The sequence below is a fragment of the Chiloscyllium punctatum genome, chromosome 30, assembly GCF_047496795.1.
Source record: "Chiloscyllium punctatum isolate Juve2018m chromosome 30, sChiPun1.3, whole genome shotgun sequence".
Lineage (NCBI taxonomy): Eukaryota > Metazoa > Chordata > Chondrichthyes > Orectolobiformes > Hemiscylliidae > Chiloscyllium > Chiloscyllium punctatum.
In genome coordinates, this window is record NC_092768.1 from 34,073,378 (window position 1) to 34,092,695 (window position 19,318).

Genomic DNA, 19,318 nt, shown 5'->3' on the forward strand with positions numbered 1-19,318 from the left:
GTCGTACCTGCTGCAAATGTATGCCACATGACTGAACAGGTCAATTACAAATGTCCACATACTTATGACCAGGAATTAGAGATTGCAGGCATGATTTAGAACAGCAGTATTCCAAAACAGCTGAGTGTAGGTGGTATCTGCTTCAGATGAGTTGGTGTCACATGTCTGCAGCTTGGTTTAGAAATAGCAAGGAATAATCCAAAACTCAGTGGTGCAGTAATAAGCTCACTTATGTGAAGACAAGAGTCAGACACAGGGCAGATCAAATTTAATGTACAAAAGAGAGAAATGCCTCCCGTCCTGCAGGGGGCGCCCTGTCTGCCTCCCGTCCTGCAGGGGGCGCCCTGTCTGCCTCCCGTCCTGCAGGGGGCGCCCTGTCTGCCTCCCGTCCTGCAGGGGGCGCCCTGTCTGCCTCCCGTCCTGCAGGGGGCGCCCTGTCTGCCTCCCGTCCTGCAGGGGGCGCTCTGTCTCCCTCCCGTCCTGCAGCGTGTGCTCTGTCTCCTCCTGTCCTGCAGGGTGCGCCGTTGCTCCGCACCGCCCGCTGTCCCGAGCGTCTCCTCTCGTCTCCCTTTTACAGCGTCTCCTTTTCCGCCGCCCTGACGTCATCGCGTTGGTTCCGTTCTCGCGGCTCCGACGCACTCCGTCCCGGTCTCGGTCTCCGGCCGCGTGGGGTGGGTCCTCCCAGCGTCCCTTCTTGAACGCCCCACCCCCACCCCCGATTCTTGTCAGTCGGGCCCCGCCCACTTCCGGGTTTTCTGCTGGCGGAGGGTGAGGAGCATCTTCACTTCCGGGTTTCAGGCCAGAGCAGCAAGTGGAGGAGGTGGAGGTGGATGGTGTTGCTGCTGCTGCTGCTGCTGCTGTGGAGGGAGGTGGGGGAAGGGGAGCCTGGAGCTGGGTCATCACTGTACCCCTTCCCTATCCTCGTAATATATGGTGGGGGTGGGGAAATACAACACTGCCCTGGCGTTGGGGAGTAGTGCAGATTCCTGGTGGGGATTCCCTCCAGGAGCCAGCAGGGGCTGGAGGGGGTGAGTGGCCTCTGTCCCCCTTCCCTGTAGGGAAGGGAAGCTCTTGCTCCCCAGCCTGTTTGGGGAGACCCTGAGACCAACCTTCTGTCGAGTGGGCTTGGCTGTGGAGGCGCTGCGATGGCCACTCCGGCTGAATATCTCTGGAGCATCTATTGGATTTTGGTTTACTCTGGTGGGGATGGGAAGGAGCACCTGCGATGCCGATTCAGGGTTGGGCGGGTGGTGGTATTCCTACAGCTGTGAGCGTCCCCTCCCACCTGCACCCAAAACATTTTTGAGAGGGGGTAGGGGGAGAAGAGGATTCTGAGCCCTGACTTCATTGCAGGTGGGGGACGTGGGAGGGAGACATAACATTTCCTCTGACGGCCAGACCAAAGGAAGGTGTTGATATCTGACCCTCCCCAGTTGCCTGCCCCTGCAAGTCAGGAATGCGGGAGAAATTTCCTCATTCAGACAGTAATGGGACTGTAGGAACTGTTTGAGGCATTGAACGAGATCCGTTTCTGGTCTTGTTTCTGCTCCCTCCCATCTTCATAATCGTTCCCAGCATTAATCTCTCAAATAGCCAAGCTTCGAGTAAGTTCAGCAATGTAGCCTGCAGAGCAGAGCTCCAAAGTGTAACAGCCTGCTGAACAAAGATGTTCTTCCCCATTTCCATCTCAAGTTGAGACCCCCTTGTTTTGAAGCTGCATCCCTTTTAGTCCTAGATTATCCCGTGAGGAACTGCGCTGCAGGGTTTGAGGCTTGTGTCCCGGAAACGAGCTGTGACGATTCACCTTTTCTGCTCTGCCTTCCAGTGACGGACGTGGCAGCTCCTGGGGAGCTCAGCCTTAGCCTGGAGCCGTCCCTTTGCAGACACCCCCTCCTCCGCCGCCGCCATGAAGGAGAGGGAGACGCCCGGCGCGGGCTCCAAGCGGGCGGCAGCAGACCCACCACCTGGGCCTCCCGAGAAATCGGCCAACCTAGAGGAGTCGGCGGGGAGCTCGGGGGCCAAGGTGGAAACCATCAAACTGGGGAGCGACAGTTCCACGGTGAGTTACACTTTGATTCCACCCGCCCCACCCCCATCACCAAATCAACCAACAAGCCCCTCCTCGCCCGTTAACGAGACTCACGCTGGCCTGGCCTCGGTCAAAAAGTGTGGCATCAGAAAAGCACAGCCGGTCAGGCGGCGTCCGAGGAACAGGAGAGTCCATGTTTCAGGCATAAGCTCTTCATCCACATCCCTGAGGTTATGCTTGAAACGTCGACTCTCCTGCTCGTTGGATGCTGCCTTACCAGCTGTGCTTTTCCAGCGCCTCCCTTTTGTGACTTTGATCTCCAGCATCTGGAGTCCTCACTTTCTCCCAGACTGTGATGTCGATTCGACCTTCCTGCTGACCCCGGATTACCCTTCACGCTCCCCATTGTGTAACAAGAGTCTATCCTTCCATCACCTTTTCCAAGCAGATTTGCCACCCTCTGAGAGAAAAGAAATCTGCCCTGATCTTTGGGTTACCCCTGATTTTTTTTTTATTTTGAATTATGACCCATAGTTCTAGATTTGACTATTACCTCTACACCCGCTCTGTCACTCCTCCGGATCTTGTACGTTTCAATCCAGTTGCCACGTAACCCTTCCAAACTACAGATACAAGACAAGCCAGTTTGAACATACTGTCATAAAGCAATCCACCTTTTAATTTCTGAAATGTTCTCTGAACTGTCTCCAATGCATTAAATCCTTCCTGAAATAAAGGGGCTGATACTGTGCATCGTACTCCGAAAGAAGGCCAATCCCTTGCCCGAGGGGTGGTGACCCTCAGATTAAACCACCACCAGTCGTCTCTTCTGAATGAGAAGAGACAGTCATAGTCACAGAGATGTACAGCACGAAAACAGACCTTTCGGTCCAACCCGTCCATGCCGACCATATATCCCAACCCAATCTAGTCCCATCTGCCAGCACCCGGCCCATATCCCTCCAAACCCTTCCTATTCATACACCCATCAAGATGCCTTTTAAATGTTGCAATTGTACCAGCCTCCACCACTTCCTCTGGCAGCTCATTCCATACACGTACCACCCTCTGCGTGAAAAAGTTGCCTCTTAAGTCCCTGTTATATCTTTCCTTTATCACCCTGAACCTATCCCCTCTCGTTCTGGACTCCCTGACCGCAGGGAAAAGACTTTGTCTATGTATCCTATCCATGCCCCTTATGATTTTATAAATCTCTATAAAATCACCTCTCAGCCTCCAATGCTCTAGGGAAAACAACCCAGCCTGTTCAGCCTCTCTCTATAGTTCAAATCCTCCAACCCTGGCAACATCCTTGTAAATCTTTTCTAAAGCCTTTCAAGTTTCACAACTATTTCCGACAGGAAGGAGACCAGAATTGCACGCAATATTCCAACAATGGCCTAACCAATGTCCTGCACAGCTGCAACATGACCTCCCAACTCCAATACCCAATGCTCTGACCAACCCTATTGTCTGGCAGGACTCTGGTGACCTAAGTCTGGATCTGATCTGACCAGTGCCCAGTGTAAGTTGAAGCATAATCTTCCTTCTTCAGTATTTACTTCTCGTCATGATGAATGACAGTATTTTCTTAACTTTTCTCTTTAGTTGACTTAGCAACGTATTAACGTTTTAGTGAATATGCAGTAACACACCCGAGATTCTTCTGCAACTCTGAGCTTTACAGTTTCTGTCATCAAAGCTCAGTCGCCCATTGTCACTGGGTTGGCTATTTGAAAGAGAAGCTGTACTCGATTATATCGTGAGATATGGTGATCCAGTCCTAATGCTACTGGAGCAGTAACCCAGAGGTTCAGATTAATGATCCCTGCAGCAGAATCTCAGCCTCCAACCTGGTTGCTGGAGGATTTGAAATTCAGTTTGGTAAATTGGGAAAACAGGTTTTGTGTTCGTGTGACTGGATTGTGGTGGCAACCTCTTCTGTCTCATCATTGCCCCTTTACGGGGAAAGTGGGTCCTATCCAAACATGAGCCCAGTTTCTCAGCTACCTGATTGAATCGTATCTACCCTCTGTAATGCCGTAAAAGCCCCTTGCTGGTGCAAGACGGTGGCTCACCACCATCTTCTAGCCTGGGGCGACTATCTGTGTGGAGTTTGCACATTCTCCTTGTGTCTGTGTGGGTTTCCTCCCATGGTCCAGAGGTGGATTTGGCCTCGCTATTGCTCCATAGTGTCTAGGGAAGTGCAGATTAGGCAGGTGAGCCATGGGAAATACAGGGTTACAGGGATAAGGTAGGGGGTGGGTGTGACACTCTTCAGAGTGTCGGTGTGGACTTGATGGGCCAAATGGCCTGCTTCCACACTGTCGGGATTCTACGCGCTGACTTTAGTGCTGACTCCCACATCTTGTGAATCACCGAACGCTCCAGTTACCCATTTATCCCTGTCACCTGACAATTCTTTCCCCCCCACTCAGATCCTTCGCCCAGTTTCCCTGGCCCTAACCCTGTGTTGTCCCTGTCCATGTCCCTGAAATTTTGTTGTGTTATATCTGCTACCGCTGCCTATTCGGGCAATGCCTTCCAGGTCACCACAACCCGGGCACTAAAACCAAATCCGTGCTCCTAACACGACTGGAGGAAGAAAAAGACCATTCAGCCCATCGAATCTGCTCCACCTTTCAATGAGATCACGACTGACCTGATCATTCCCTGAGAGGAGAACATCTCTGTCTTAATCCGATGGCCCCTTTCTCTTGGGATTATGTTCTGTGCTCCGAGAACAGCCTTCCCCCCCCCCCCCCCCCCCCCCCCCCCCCCCCCCACCTACCCTGCCAAGTCCCTCAGAAATGTTTTTGTTTTCATAAGTTCACATTCTTCTCAACCCCAGCGAGTAGAAGCCCAACCTCCGCTCATGAGAAAATCGGCAATCAGCGCAGTGAAGCATCTGGGGTCTGCCTCTGAAGGCAGTACAACTTCTCTCGGATAAATGCCCCCCCCAACTCCCTTCTTATGATCCCTGAGCTGTTACTATTTGATCCGTTACCTCCATTTGTTGACTCTCTCACTGCCACAAAAGGCTTTCTTTCTCATTTATTCCTGGAGCGTTCAGTCAGTCCCTGAAAAATGGTGTGAGTGAGCCCTGAGCCTGTTGCCAAAGTCTAAGCTGAAAGGAATTCACCAATGAAGTGTGTCTGTCTGTGTCCAAAGGGGGAGTACCAATACCGCTCTGCTCTGCTGCCCGTGCACTGGAGCTTACAGACCGCGCCTGACTCTGACCTCTGACCTCACCTGCCCCCCTCTAACTTTGCTACGCCCTACCCCAGGAGGAGCTTGACATCCGGACCCTGCAGAGCAAAAACCGGAAGCTCGCTGAGGTGATCGATCAGCGACAGACCATCGAGGATGAGCTGCGGGAACAGATCGAGAAGCTGGTGAAACGACAAGCCACAGATGACGCCACCCTCCTCATTCTGAACCGCTACTGGTGCCAGGTACAGTGTGGGCACTATCCCCCAACCCTCACCGTCCACTCACCCAAGGCAGGTACTCCCAGGGCAAGATACAAAGGTGTTTCTGCTTTGTCCCATCAAACACTACCAGGACAGGGGCGGCACAGCTTAAAACTCCCTCTACACTGTCCCGATCAAATACGTCCAGGACATGGGCAGAACGGGGTCAGGGACGGGGGGGAGCATGGGGTGAGGGACAAGGGGCAGCGCGGGGCCAGGGACGGGGGGCAGCGCGGGGCCAGGGACGGGGGAGAGCGCGGGGCCAGGACACGCCGGGGTCAGGGGCAGGTGACAGCGCAGGGTCTGGGACGGGTCAGAGTCAGGGTGGGGTCAGGGACGGTGGACTGGGTGGGGTCAGGGACGGGTCAGAGTCAGGGTGGGGTCAGGGACGGTGGACTGGGTGGGGTCAGGGACGGTGGACTGGGTGGGGTCAGGGACAGGCGACAGCGCGGGGTGAGGGACAGGCGACAGCGAGGGGTGAGGGACAGGGCAGGGACAAGGGAGAGCACGGGGCCAGGGACAAGGGAGAGCGCGGGGCCAGGGACAAGGGGACGGGAGACAGGGCGGGGTCAGACGGGGTCAGGATGGGGACGGGAACCAGGGCAGGGTCAGAGGAGGGGGACAGCACGGGGTCAGGAACTGGGGACAGGGCCAGGGGACTGGGTGGGGTCGGAGAGGGGTCAGGGATGGGCGACAGCGCAGTGTCTGGGACAGGGCGGGGACGGAGAGCCGCGCGGGTTCAGGGCAGGGGACAGGGCGGGGTCAGGGACGCGGACAGCGTGGGGTAAGGGACAGGTCAGAGCGTGGTGTCAAGGACTGGAGACAGGCCGGGGTCAAGGGCCGTGTCAGGGACGGGGGACAGGGCGGGGACTCGAGTAGGCTGGGGTCAGGGACGTGGAACAGGGCAGGGACTGGGACCGGCCAAGGTCGGGGACGGGGAAAAATCACGGGTTCAGGGACAGGGGAGAGCACGGGGACAGGGTGGGGTCAGGGACGTGGGACAGGGCGGGGTCAGGGATGGTGGACCGGTCTGTATCAGGGAGGGGGGCAGGGCGGGATCAGGGACGTGGGACAGGGCGGGGTCAGGGATGGTGGACTGGTCGGTATCAGGGACATGGGACAGGGCGGGGTCAGGGACGTGGGACAGGGTGGGGTCAGGGACAGGGAATGTGCGGGGTCAGGGACGGTGGACCAGGCGGGGTTAAGGAGGGGGGCAGGGCGGGGTCAGGACATGGGACAGGGCGGGGCCAGGGGATAGGGTGGGGACGGGGACCAGCGCGGTGTCAGGGACGGGGACAGGGAACAGCATGGAATCAGTGATGGGGTCAGGGACGGGGACAGGGTGGGGTCTGGGACAGTGCGGGTTATGGGGGGTCTGGGGTGGAGGATAGGGCGGGGTCGGGGACAGTGTGGGGTCAGGGATGGGTCACAGCGGGGGGACAGGGTGGGGTCAGGAACAGGTCACAGCGCGGTGTCAAGGACTGGGGACGTGTGGGGTCAAGGGCAGTGTCAGGGACGGAAACAGGGCGGGGTCAAGGGACGGAAACAGTGCGGGGTCAGGGATGGGGACAGGGCGTGGACTGGTACAGTCTGGGGTCAGGGACAGGGGGACAGTCTGGGGTCAGGGACGAGGGACAGGGCGGGGTCAGGGACGGGACAGCGCGCAGACTGGGACAGGCTGGGGTCAGGGAAGGGGGACAGAGCTGGGACTGGGACAGGCCGGGGGACAGCGTGGGGACTGGGACAGGCCAGGGTCAGGGACAGGGGACAGCGTGGGGTCAGGGACGGGGCACACCACAGTGACAGGGACAGCAGAGGGTTAGGGACAGGGGAGAGCGCGGGGTCAGGGATGGAGAAAGGGTGGGGTCAGGGACGGGGACAGGGTGGGGTCAGGGACGGGGCGGGGTCAGGGACGGTGGACCGGATGGGGTCAGGGAGAGGGGACAGGGACGGGCGACAGCGCGGGGTGAGGGACAGGCAACAGCGAGGGGTCAGGGACAGAGTGGGGACTGGGCACAGCACGGGGTCTGGGACAGGCCGGGTTCAGGGACGGGGGACAGTGTGGGGTCAGGGATGGGGCACAGCGCAGTGACAGAGACAGCAGAGGGTCAGGGACAGGGGAAAGCGCAGGGTCAAGGTTGGGGACAGGGTGTGGTCAGGGACAGGGCAGGGTCAGGGCCGAGGGACAGGTCACAGCATGGGGTCAAGGATGGGTACAGCGCGGGGTCAGGGACAGGGGAGAGCGCGGGGTCAGGGACAGGGGAGAGCGCGGGGTCAGGGACGGGTGAGACCACGGGGTCAGGGACGGGGCACAGCGTGGGGTCAGGGACAGGACAGCGCGCGGACTGGGATAGGCTGGGGTCAGGGAAGGGGGACACCGTGGGGACTGGGACAGGGACGGGGGACAGCGCGGGGACTGGGACAGGCCGTGGTCAGGGACAGGGCACAGCGCGGTGACAGGGACAGCAGAGGGTCAGGGATAGGGGAGAGCGCGGGGTCAAGGATGGAGACAGGGCGGGGGACCGTGCGGGGTCGGGGCAGGGGACAGCGCGGGGTCAGGGGCAGGGTCAGGAAACAGCGCGGGGTCAGGGGCGGGGGAATGCACTGGATCGGGGATGGGGCACAGCGCGGGGCCAGGGACGGGGGAGAGCGCGGGGCCAGGGACGGGGGAGAGCGCGGGGCCAGGGGAGAGCGCAGGGACAGGACACAGGGCGGGGTCAGGGACAGGACACAGGGCGGGGTCAGGGACAGGACACAGGGCGGGGTCAGGGACAGGACACAGGGCGGGGTCAGGGACAGGACACAGGGCGGGGTCGGGGCACAGGGCGTGGTCGGGGGCGGGGTCAGGGACGGGGCACAGTGCGGGATCAGGGACTGGGGCAGGGCGGGGTCAGGGATGGGGGAGAGCGCGGGGACAGGACACAGGGCCGGGTCAGGGAGAGGGGTCAGGGACGGACGACAACGCGGGGTCAGGGACGGGCAACAGCGAGGGGTAGGGGACAGGGCGGGGACGGGAGAACAGCTCCGGGTCACGGACAAGGGAGAGCGTGGGGTCACGGACAGGGGAGAGCATGGGGTCACGGACAGGGGAGAGCGCAGGGTCAGGGACCAGGGAACAGTGCGGGGTCAGGGACCAGGGAACAGGGTGGGGACAGGGACCTGTGCGGGGTCACGGACAGGGACGGGGAACAGCACGGGGACAAGGCGGGGTCAGGGATGGGGGACACGCAGGGTCAGGGGCGGGGAAAAACACGGGGTCAGGGACGGGGGCAGGGCGGGGTAAGGGAGGAGTCAGCGACGGGTCAGGGACAGGACAGGCTGGGGTCAGGGATGGGGCACAGCGCAGGGACAGTGGAGAACACAGGGTCAAGAATGGAGAAAGGGCAGGGTCAGGGATAGGGGCAACGTGGGGTCAGAGACGGGAGAGCGCGAGGTCAGGGACAGGGAGAGCGTGGGGACAGGACACAGGGCGGGGTCAGGGGCAGGAGACAGGGCGGGGCCAGGGACGGGCGAAAGGGCGGGGTCGGGGACAGGGTGGGGACGGGGAACAACGCAGAATCAGTGACGGGGGACAGGGCGGGGTCAGGGATGGGGAAAAGCGCGGGATCAGGGATGGGGACAGGGCGTGGTAAGGGAGGGGTCAGGGACGGGTCACAGGGCGGGGTCAGGGAAGGGTCACAGGGCGGGGTCAGGGAAAGGTCACAGCGTGGGTACAGGGTGGGGTCAAGGACTGGGGACAGGGCGGGGACTGGGAAGGCTGGGGTCAGCGACGTGGGGCAGGGTGGGGTCAGGGACAAGGGAATTTGCGGGGTCAGGGACAGGGGAAGGTGTGCGGTCAGGGACGGGTCAGAGCGCAGGGTCAGGGACTGGACAGCGCGGGCACTGGGACATGCTGGGGTCAGGGAAGGCAGACAGGGCGGGGACTGGGACAGGCCGGGGTCAGGGAGGGGGGACAGCGCGGGGTCAGGGACGGGGGCAGGGCAGGGTCATGGATGGAGAACAGGGAGGGGGACAAGACGGGGACAGCGCGGGGTCATGGACAGGGGACAGCGCGGGGTCAGGGATGGGGGCCAGGGAGGGGTCAGGGATGGGGGCCAGGGAGGGGTCAGGGAAAAGGGACAGGGCGGGGTCAGGGAAAAGGACAGGGCGGAGACAGAGACAGGGGACAGCGCAGGGGTCAGGGCGGGGTCAGCGCAGGGAGACAGCCCGTGGACAGGGGTCAGCGCCGGGTCAGGGACAGGGACAGCGCAGGGTAATGACAGAGCCCCATCACAAAAATGATCTGGACATGACCCTGGAGGGGTGAAAGGTCAGCCATTGATACTGAGCCTGGGTCTTGCTCCCTCAGTTTGATGAGAACGTGCGGATTATCCTGCAGCGTTGGGATCTGGAGCAAGAGCAGGAAAGCCGGGATGTACTGTCTGAGAAGAAGATGTTGGTGGTATCTGACCCTGAGCCTGATTCCGATAGCAACCAGGAACGGGACCGTCGTGAGGAGAGAGAGAAAGGTAATCTACACGGGGAGCCGTTAATCCAGAACAATTCACTTGTCATCTTCCAGATCTGGGTCCTCCATTTCCTGGAACCAAGATCTGGAATCTCTCTCCAACCATCCAACTCTCCATTCTCTCTCTATCTTTCTCTCTTTCTGACACACACACACACACTCTCACTCTCTGACTCACGCTCAGTCGCTCATGCTGTAACTCTATTGCTTGCTTGTGCTGTGTCTCTCTCTCTCTCCCCCCCCTCTCTGCCTCTCTTACACTATGAATATTCCACTTCTCCCATTTCTGCCTGTTCATGCCGCTGTCTCTCTCTCTCACTCACTTTCCCTAACTACCTTGTTCTCTCTGTTCCTTTTAAGATGCTCCTTAAAGTCTACCTCTTTGCTTCTGATCACTCCTGTCCTGTGCAGTTTGTGCTGATGTGGAAGACCTTTACTCTATATCCTGTGTCCCTGTAACTGCACAGTTAGTGATGTGACAGCCTTGTGCTCCGTGTCCCTGTAACTGTACAGTTACTGATGTGACAGCCCTGTGCTCCGTGTACCTGTAACTGCACAGTTACTGATGTGACAGCCCTGTAATCTGTGTCCCTGTAACTGTACAGTTGCTGTACTCCATGTCCCTGTAACTGTACAGTTACTGATGTGACAGCCCTGTGCTCCATGATCCTGTAACTGCACAGTTGCTGTACGCCGTGTCCCTGTAACTGTACAGTTGCTGTACTCCGTGTCCCTGTAACTGCACAGTGGTTGTTGTTATTGTGTTGCAGGGCTAGGTGATGGACATTCGGAGGGGGTCTTGGGGGGGTGGGGGGGGGAGGTGGGATGGGATGGGACCAGTGTAAAGTTCCTATGGCACTGCTGCCTTTTCGTGTTCTGTCTCCAGCGTGCAGGGAGGGCCAGAGTGAGAGCGCGTTGCCGTTCCTGGCCATGTTGGCCAGTAGCACCAGCGAGGAGATGGAGCTCCAGCTCCAGGATCGGGTCGCCTATTCCCGCCAGGCCGTGTCCAGCACCGCTGATGTCTTTGAGAAGCTCCGTCTCCGGATTGACCAGCTGGCCGAGTGGGTCACCAGCAAAGGTGAGCAGCTCGGCGGGGGTGGGGTGGAAAAACGCACATACGCGTCATTTTATACAGCATGAGGGGATTGGCTGAGCCACCATCACCACGGTGACACGGAGGGCGCAGTTAACTGTCCAGCTTCGCTCTCCAGCAAGGCGAGTGGACTCCCATTGGTCAGCGTGTTGCCAAGGGAATGCGGCCAATCGGAGTCTAATTGCGTAAAGCGACGAACAACGGTTAACTGCTCTCTCCATGGCAACAGTGCCCAAGCAATCGTTAAGGTCGGCAATGGCCTGGCAGTATTATCGCCAGACTATTAATCCGGAGACCCAGGTCATGTTCTCCGGACCTGAGTTCGAATCCTGCCACGGCAGATGATGGAATTTGAATTGGATAAAAGTCTGGAATACGGGCTGTTACGCTGAATCCATTGTACATTGTTGGACAACCCCATCTGGTTCACTACTATCCTTTCAGAAGGGAAACTCCCATCCTTACCTCGTCTGACCTATGACTCCAGGCCCACAGCAATGTGATTGACTGCCAACTGCCCTCTGGGTAATTAGGGACTGGGCAATAAATTGTGGTACTGCCAGGCACCCATATTCATCCCGTGGATGAATTTAAAAAGACCATCTTCTCATTCTGTGTAAGTTGGTATCCCCTTTGTCCAACTGTTTCTTGCACCCTAGTTTCGATGAGAGCAAAAAGAAAAATCTTCCTGTAAAGAGTTATCTACTCCTGCCTCAGGAATATTCAATTATTTCATATTTATCACTCTGGGGAAGTGAGATCTAAGAACTCGCAATCCTGGGAGAGAATAAATTTGTCCTCGTGTGTATTATGAAGGTAAGAGCCTCTCCACATTTAAACAGTGAACCCTTCATTGTAATCTCTCCTGTGAGGAGAAACATTTTATTCAGCATCCCCCTCTGTCAAGACCTCTCAGGGTTTTACATTGCAGTGAGATCACCTCTCGTTTTTCTAAACTCCGATGGACACAAGCTCAAACTGTGAAATAACTGCACATTCCTGCCAGCCTCCCCAAACCTACGAGAGAGTTCAGCAAACCTTCTCTGGGCCAGTTCTGTTTTTATTCATTGTCCCTGTGGGACGTGGGCGTCGCTGGCTGAGCCCAGCATTTATTGCCCATCTCTCTGTACCCCCTTGAGAAGGTGGGGGTGAGCTGCCTTCTTGAACTGCTGCAGTCCACCTGTTCTGGGTTGACCCATGATGCCCTTGGGGAGGGGATTCCAGAATTCTGCCCCAGTGACGGTGAAGGAATGGCCATATATTTCCAAGTCAGGGAGGTGAGTGGCTCAGAGGGGAACTTGCAGGTGATGGTGTTCCCGTGTATCTGCTGTCCTTGTCCTTCTAGATGGGATTGCTCTTGGGTTTGGAAGGTGCTGTCTGAGGAGTCTTGGTAAATTCTGCAGTGTGTCTTGTGGAGAGTAGACACGGTTGCTACTGACCGTCGGTGGTGGAGGGAGTGGATGCTTTCGGATGATACTGCTAATCAAGCTTTTGGTGTATTACATAGAGTCATAGAGATGTACAGCACGGAAACAGACCCTTCAGTCCAACCCGTCCATGCCAAACAGATATCCCAATCCAATCTAGCCCCACCTGCCAACACCTGGCCTATATACCTCCAAAACCTTCCCATTCATATACCCATCCAAATGCCTTATAAATGGCAGCTGACTCCATACACGTACAGTATATCCTTGAGTAATAATTGATCTCTTGTAAAAGTCAACCCCCTATTTTTGACCAAATAACCTTGAACTTTCCACATAGCCTCATGTAAAAGTCAACCCTAGCTCTTCACAGGTAACAGATCAGTGTTTATGAGTCAGAGTACTGGCCGTCACTTCCCGCTCCAGCTTTCCAGTCTGCCAGTTGTTCACCTCTGCTCCAGGTCTTCCAGTCCGCTGGCTGTTGTGCTCTGCTTCGGGTTTTCAGAATTACCGCCAGGATACATGAACATCAACTAGCCACAAAACGACATGACCCTGTCTCACTAGTATCCTTACATACGGATGAGGAAGGACACAATTTTGACTGGGAAAACACATCCATCCTAGGACAAACCAAACAGAGATACGTACGAGAATTCCTAGAAGCATGACATTCCAACCGGAACTCTATCAACAAACACATTGAGTTAGACCCCATTTACCACGCCCTGAGAAAAACAACAGGAAATGACGTCACTACTGGAAATGGCATCACCAGGCCAAGGAAACCCAAACACATAAATGGGAAGTGGGTGACACCACCAGTGCTTCATCCAGAGGCTCACTGAAAATATTACCCAGTGTGGTGACGAAACATCTGAAAATTAACTTTCCAGCTCACTGAGCAAACATACATCCAGAACCTCAACCTGAACTACAAATCCTCTCAGAACTCACTAACTAGAGATGAACTTTAAATCATTGAGGCCTCGACATTGATTTCCTTAAAACTAGAATCTGGAATTCAGAATTTAATGATGACCATGAATCTGTTGTTGATTGTCGGGGAAAACCGTCTGGTTCACTAACATCCTCAAGGGAAGGAAGCTGCCATCCTCGCCTGGTCTGGCCTACATGTGATTCCAGGCCCACAACAATGTGGTTGACTCTTAGGGATGCTGGCCTGGCCAACGATGCTTGCATCCTGTGAGTGAATAAAAGACACTCCATTTATCACGTCAAAAACTTAAGTGTCTTGTGCTCTGCTTTCTATTAGCCAGCCAGTCTTCCATCCCTGACAGTATGTGCTTTTGTTCCCCCCTCTCTCCTGCGCGCCACCCCCCCCAACCATGTGCTTCTGTTTACTGCAATAACCTTTGCTGTGCCACGTCATCGAATGCATTCTGGGACCCCTTAAGTCCAGTGCATCCATCGAATTGGCCGTTTAGCCATATTACTTATCACCTTTGCAAATAGTCCAATAAGTCCCTAATATTCAGAGGGGAATTGAGAAACAAACTTGTAAGGAGATCTCAGCTATCTATAAGAATAATAGGGTAGTTATGATAGGCGATTTTAACTTGTCAAACATCGACTTGGACTGCCATAGTGTTAAAGGTTTAGATGGAGAGGAATTTCTTAAGTGCGTACAAGGCAATCTTCTGATTCAGCATGTGGATGTACCTACTAGAGAATGTGTAAAACTTGACCTACTCTTGGGAAATAAGGCAGGGCAGGTGACTCAGAGGTCAGTGGGAGAGCACTTTGGGACCAGCGACCATAATTCTATTCCTTTTAAAATAGTGATGGAAAAGAATAGACCAGATCTAAAAGTTGAAGTTCTAAATTGGAGAAAGACCAATTTTGACGGTATTAGGCAAGAACTTTCGAAAGCTGATTGGAGGCAGATGTTCGCAGGTAAAGGGACGGCTGGAAAATGGGAAGCCTTCAGAAATGAGATGATAAGAATCCAGAGAAAGTATATTCCTGTCAGGGTGAAAGGGAAGGCTGATAGGTATAGGGAATGCTAGATGACTAAAGAAATTGAGGGTTTGGTTAAGAAAAAGAAGGAAGCATATGTCAGGTATAGACAGGATAGATCAAGTGAATCCTTAGAAGAGTATAAAGGAAATAGGAGTATACTTAAGCGGGAAATCAGGAGGGAAAAAAGGTGACATGAGATAGCTTTAGCAAATAGAATTAATGAGAATCCAAAGGGTTTTTACAAATATATTAAGGACAAAAGGGTAACTAGGCAGAGAACAGGGCCCCTCAAATATCAGCAAGGTGGCCTTTGTATGGAGTCACAGAAAATGGGGGAGATACTAAATGAATAGTTTGCATCAGTATTTACAGTGGAAAAGGATATCGAAGATATAGACTGTAGGGACATAGGTGGTGATATCTTGCAAAATGTCCATGTTACAGAGGAGGAAGTGCTGGATGTCTTGAAACAGTTAAAGGTGGATAAATCCCCAGGATCTGATCAGGTGTACCCTAGAACTTTGTGGGAAGCTAGAGAAGTGATTGCTGGGCCTCTTACTGAGACATTTGTATCATCGATAGTCGAGGTGCCAGAAGACTGGAGGTTGGCAAACATGGTACCACTGTTTAAGAAGGGCGGTAAAGACAAGCCAGTGAGCTATAGACCGGTGAGCCTGACCTCAGTGGTGGGCAAGTTGTTGGAGGGAATCCTGAGGGACAGGATGTACATGTATTTGGAAAGGCAAGGACTGATTAGGGATAGTCAACATGGCTTTGCATGGAAAATCATGTCTCACAAACTTGATTGACTTTTTTGAAGAAGTAACAAAGAAGATTGATGAGGGCAGAGCAGTAGATGTGATCTATATGGACTTCAGTAAGGCGTTCGACAAGGTTCCCCACGGGAGACTGATTAGCAAGGTTAGATCTCATGGCATACAGGGAGAACTAGCCATTTGGATACAGAACTGGCTCAAATGTAGAAGGCAGAGCGTGGTGGTGGAGGGTTGTCTTTCAGACTGGAGGCCTGTGACCAGTGGAGTGCCACAAGGATTGGTGCTGGGTCCTCTACTTTTTGTCATTTACATAAATGATTTGGATGCGAGCATAAGAGGTATTGTTAATAAGTTTGCAGATGACAGCAAAATTGGAGGTGTAGTGGACAACGAAGTGGATTACCTCAAATTACAGCAGGATCTGGGCCAGTGGGCTGACAAATGGCAGATGGAGTTTAATTCAGATAAATGCGAGGTGCTACCTTTTGGGAAAGCAAATCTTAGCAGGATTTATACACTTAATGGTAAGGTCCTAGGGAGTGTAGTTGAACAAAGAGACCTTGGAGTGCAGGTTCATAGCTCCTTGAAAGTGGAGTCGCAGGTAGATCGGATAGTGAAGGAGGTGTTTGGTATTGGTCAGAGTATTGAGTACAGGAGTTGGGAGGCCATGTTGCGGCTGTACAGGACATTGGTTAGGCCACTGTTGGAAATTTGCGTGCAATTCTGGTCTCCTTCTATCGGAAAGATGTGAAACTTGAAAGGGTTCAGAAAAGATTTACAAGGATGTTGCCAGGGTTGGAGGATTGGAGCTACAGGGAGAGGCTGAACAGGCTGGGGCTGTTTTTCCTGGAGCGTCGGAGGCTGAGGGGTGATCTTATAGAGGTTTACAAAATTATGAGGGGCATGGATAGGGTAAATAGACAAAGTATTTTTCCCTTGGGTCGGGGAGTCCAGAACTAGAGGGCATAAGTTAAGGGTGAGAGGGGAAAGATATAAAAAAGACCTTAGAGGCAACTTTTTTACGCAGAGGGTGGTACGTGTATAGAATGAGTAGCCAGAGGATGTGCTGAAGGCTGGTACAATTGCAACATTCAAAAGGCATTTGGATGGGTGTTTGAATAGAAATGGTTTGGAGAGATATAGGCCGGGTGCTGGCAGGTGGGACTGGACTGTGTTGGGATATCTGGTCGGCATGGACAGGTTGGACCAAAGGGTCTGTTTCTATGCTGTACATCTCTATGACTCCGAATCGGTCAACCGTGATTTACCTTTCGGAAATCTGGGATTGAAGAGTCTAATGGTGACCATTGTCAGAAAAATCCCATCTGGTTCACCAGTGGCCGTTAGGGAAGGAAACTGCCATCCTTACCTGGTCTGGCCTAAATGGGACTTCAGACACACAGAAACGTGGTTGACTCTTAACTGCCCCCTGGGCAATTGGGGATGGGCAATAAGTGTTGGCCCAGACAGTGGCACCCTCATCCCGTGAGTGAGTTTAAAACAAAAACTGTTTTTTGGTTCAACCTGTTTGCGTTTGGATTTTGTCAGTGCCCTACTGTAGCCTCCATCATCGTCCAGCCAAATGCTTTCCCCGTGACAGACCAGTGTTAGGCCGACTGGCCTGTGTGTTCCTGCTTTGTCCTTTCTTCCTCCCCCTTTGCTGTTTGCCTCCTGTTTTGAGGAATTTGCGCTCCCAGGCTGTGTCTAACTGTGTGACTGCTCCCCGGCCCAGGTTCACCCCTGCTGGAGGATGCCCTGAGGGAGTTGAACTCGCTCCTGTCAAAGGAGAATCAGAGGTTGCTGGAGCTGACAGACTGTCTGCGAGAGAAGCATCACAAGATGTCACAAGAGGCAAGATCCAGGGAGGTGGGGCGGAAATGGGGAGTGCTGCATGGGTGGTGGGGGGGGGGGGGGGGGCGGGTGCGGATCTGGATTGGGGGAAGGGGGGGAAAACTGTTGTGGGACTAGTTAGATTTAATGTGGGGTCACCGTTGCTCCATCCTGCCCCCTTTGTGCTGATGGACCCCTTTCTCAGAAAAGCATATTCTCAACATCTTGTTTTTGTACCGATGAGTAAATATATGATCACTCTCTTCCCCCTTTTCTCTATCCTCACGCCTCTCTCCTTTACACCCCTGCTCTCCCCCCCTCTCTCTCTCTGTTGCACCTCTCTCTCGTTCTGTCACTGCCCATGCCCCCACTCGCGCTCTCACTCTCTGTGACTCTCTCTCTCTCTCTCTCTCTCTCTCTCTGTCTGTCTGTCTGTCTGTCTGTCTGTGTGTCTCTCTCTCTCTCTCTCTCTCTCTCTCTCTCTCTCTCTCTCTCTCTCTCTCTCTCTCTCTCTCTCTCCCCCCCACCCATTTCCCCCACTCCCTGTCTCCCCCTTGGTCTTTACCCCCTCCTTTCCGTCTCCCTGCTGCCAGTTCTCGGAGCTCCAGGGGAAGTTGGAGGAGGCAGAGAGTCGCCTGTCGGACATGCAGACCACCATCGAGGACCTGCAGTGGGACACTGACAAGATTCGCAAACGGGAGCAAAGACTTAACAGGCACCTGGCAGAGGTGCTGGAGAGGGTGAGAATACAGAGTGAGGAGCTCCACTCGGAAGAAAACAGTTAAACCTGAAATAATTGTACACAGGCCAATATCCGTCACCACGTCACTCTGTATTCACACAGGAGCAATCCTGCACTCTAATACAGCCTCAGACAGTGTAAGGTACCAGAGGGTCAGTGTTGCTGACACCCACCCTTTTTGTGTCAGCCGGGGCTCCCTGACTGGATCACGGAAACAGCCCCAATCAGGGAGCTCGTATTTGATGAGGTGTACCTACCTGACCTTGTTACAATCACGCCAATATTGTGGAGCACTTTATACCCAGTGTCAGCAATGTGCTCTCCCAGGACAGGGATAACTCAGAATCGACAGCGTGTAAAGTTTATTCTACACTGTCCCCCATCAAAGACTCCCAGGATAGAGGCAGCACAGGGTTAGATACAGAGTAAAGCTCCCTCCACACTGTTCACTGTCAAACATTCCCAGGCCGGGGACAGCACCGGGTTAGATACAGAGTAAAGCTCCATCTACACTGTCCCCATCAAACACTCCCAGGACAGGGACAGCACGAGGTTAGATACAGAGTAAAGCACCCTCTACACTGTCCCCTTCACTCACTCCCTGGATAGGGACAGCACAGGGTTAGATACAGAGTAAAGCTCTCTCTGCACTGGCCCCTATCAAACACTCCGAATTCAGGGAGAACACAAGGTTAGATACAGAGTAAATCTCCCTGACACTGTCCCCATTGAATACTCCCAGGGGTATATAACATTGGCTGCAACTGTTTGATGAGTTTGACTCATCCCCCTTTCTATCTGCTGCTCCAGGTCAAATCGAAAGGTTACAAAGTTTACGGAGGATCGAGTAATCTGTACGGGGGGACTGTCACCATCAACGCCAGGAAGGTACTGTTCCCCAGGGTCGCAGTGAAACTGGGGCTGGGGAAGGACGGGCAGGGGTCAGGTCCTGTATCCTGATGCCGGAGGGTCAGTAGTGACGGCGTGCCGGAGGGTCAGTAGTGACGGCGCGCCGCACTGTCGGAGGGTCAGTAGTGAGGGCGTGCCGCACTGTCGGAGGGTCAGTAGTGAGGGCGTGCCGCACTGTCGGAGGGTCAGTACCGAGCGAGTGCCGCACTGTTGGAGGGTCAGTCTGTCAAGATAATATCAGTGCTGCCTGTTTCCTGTAGTTTGAAGAGATGAACTGTGACCTGGAAGAGAATAAGGAGTTGGCCTTGAACCGTCTCTCGGAGCTCGAGAAGATGCGGCAGGATCTCCAGATGGTTACCGGGGACAACGAGAAGCTGAGGGTGGGTTCTGATCCTTCACCTGCCCCCACCCCCCGCCGCAATGTTCTCTGCGCGCTGTTCGGCCTGCTCCTGTCTTCACTGCTCACCCTCTCTCTCTATTAACCCTTTCTCACCTCCTCCGGCTCTTTTCCCCCTCACTTTTGAGAGTGGCACAGTCTCACTGAGTGGA

General features: G+C 54.6%; 1 protein-coding gene across 5 annotated transcripts in view; it reads left to right on the plus strand.

The window, feature by feature from the left end:
• Window positions 1-609: 609 nt before the first annotated feature.
• The window catches only part of LOC140455403 (E3 ubiquitin-protein ligase BRE1A-like), a 42,761-nt gene continuing 24,052 nt past the window's right edge, over window positions 610-19,318 (plus strand). The window contains exons 1-9 of one of the 5 annotated variants that reach the window (XM_072550224.1): window positions 610-768; window positions 1,826-2,059; window positions 5,317-5,484; window positions 9,851-10,010; window positions 10,896-11,087; window positions 17,021-17,139; window positions 17,712-17,858; window positions 18,671-18,748; window positions 19,030-19,149. In XM_072550224.1, coding sequence (XP_072406325.1) covers window positions 1,907-2,059; window positions 5,317-5,484; window positions 9,851-10,010; window positions 10,896-11,087; window positions 17,021-17,139; window positions 17,712-17,858; window positions 18,671-18,748; window positions 19,030-19,149 — 1,137 coding nt within the window. In that variant the 5' untranslated portion in view covers window positions 610-768; window positions 1,826-1,906. The other 4 variants (XM_072550223.1, XM_072550227.1, XM_072550225.1 and 1 more) reach the window with 4 other exon arrangements.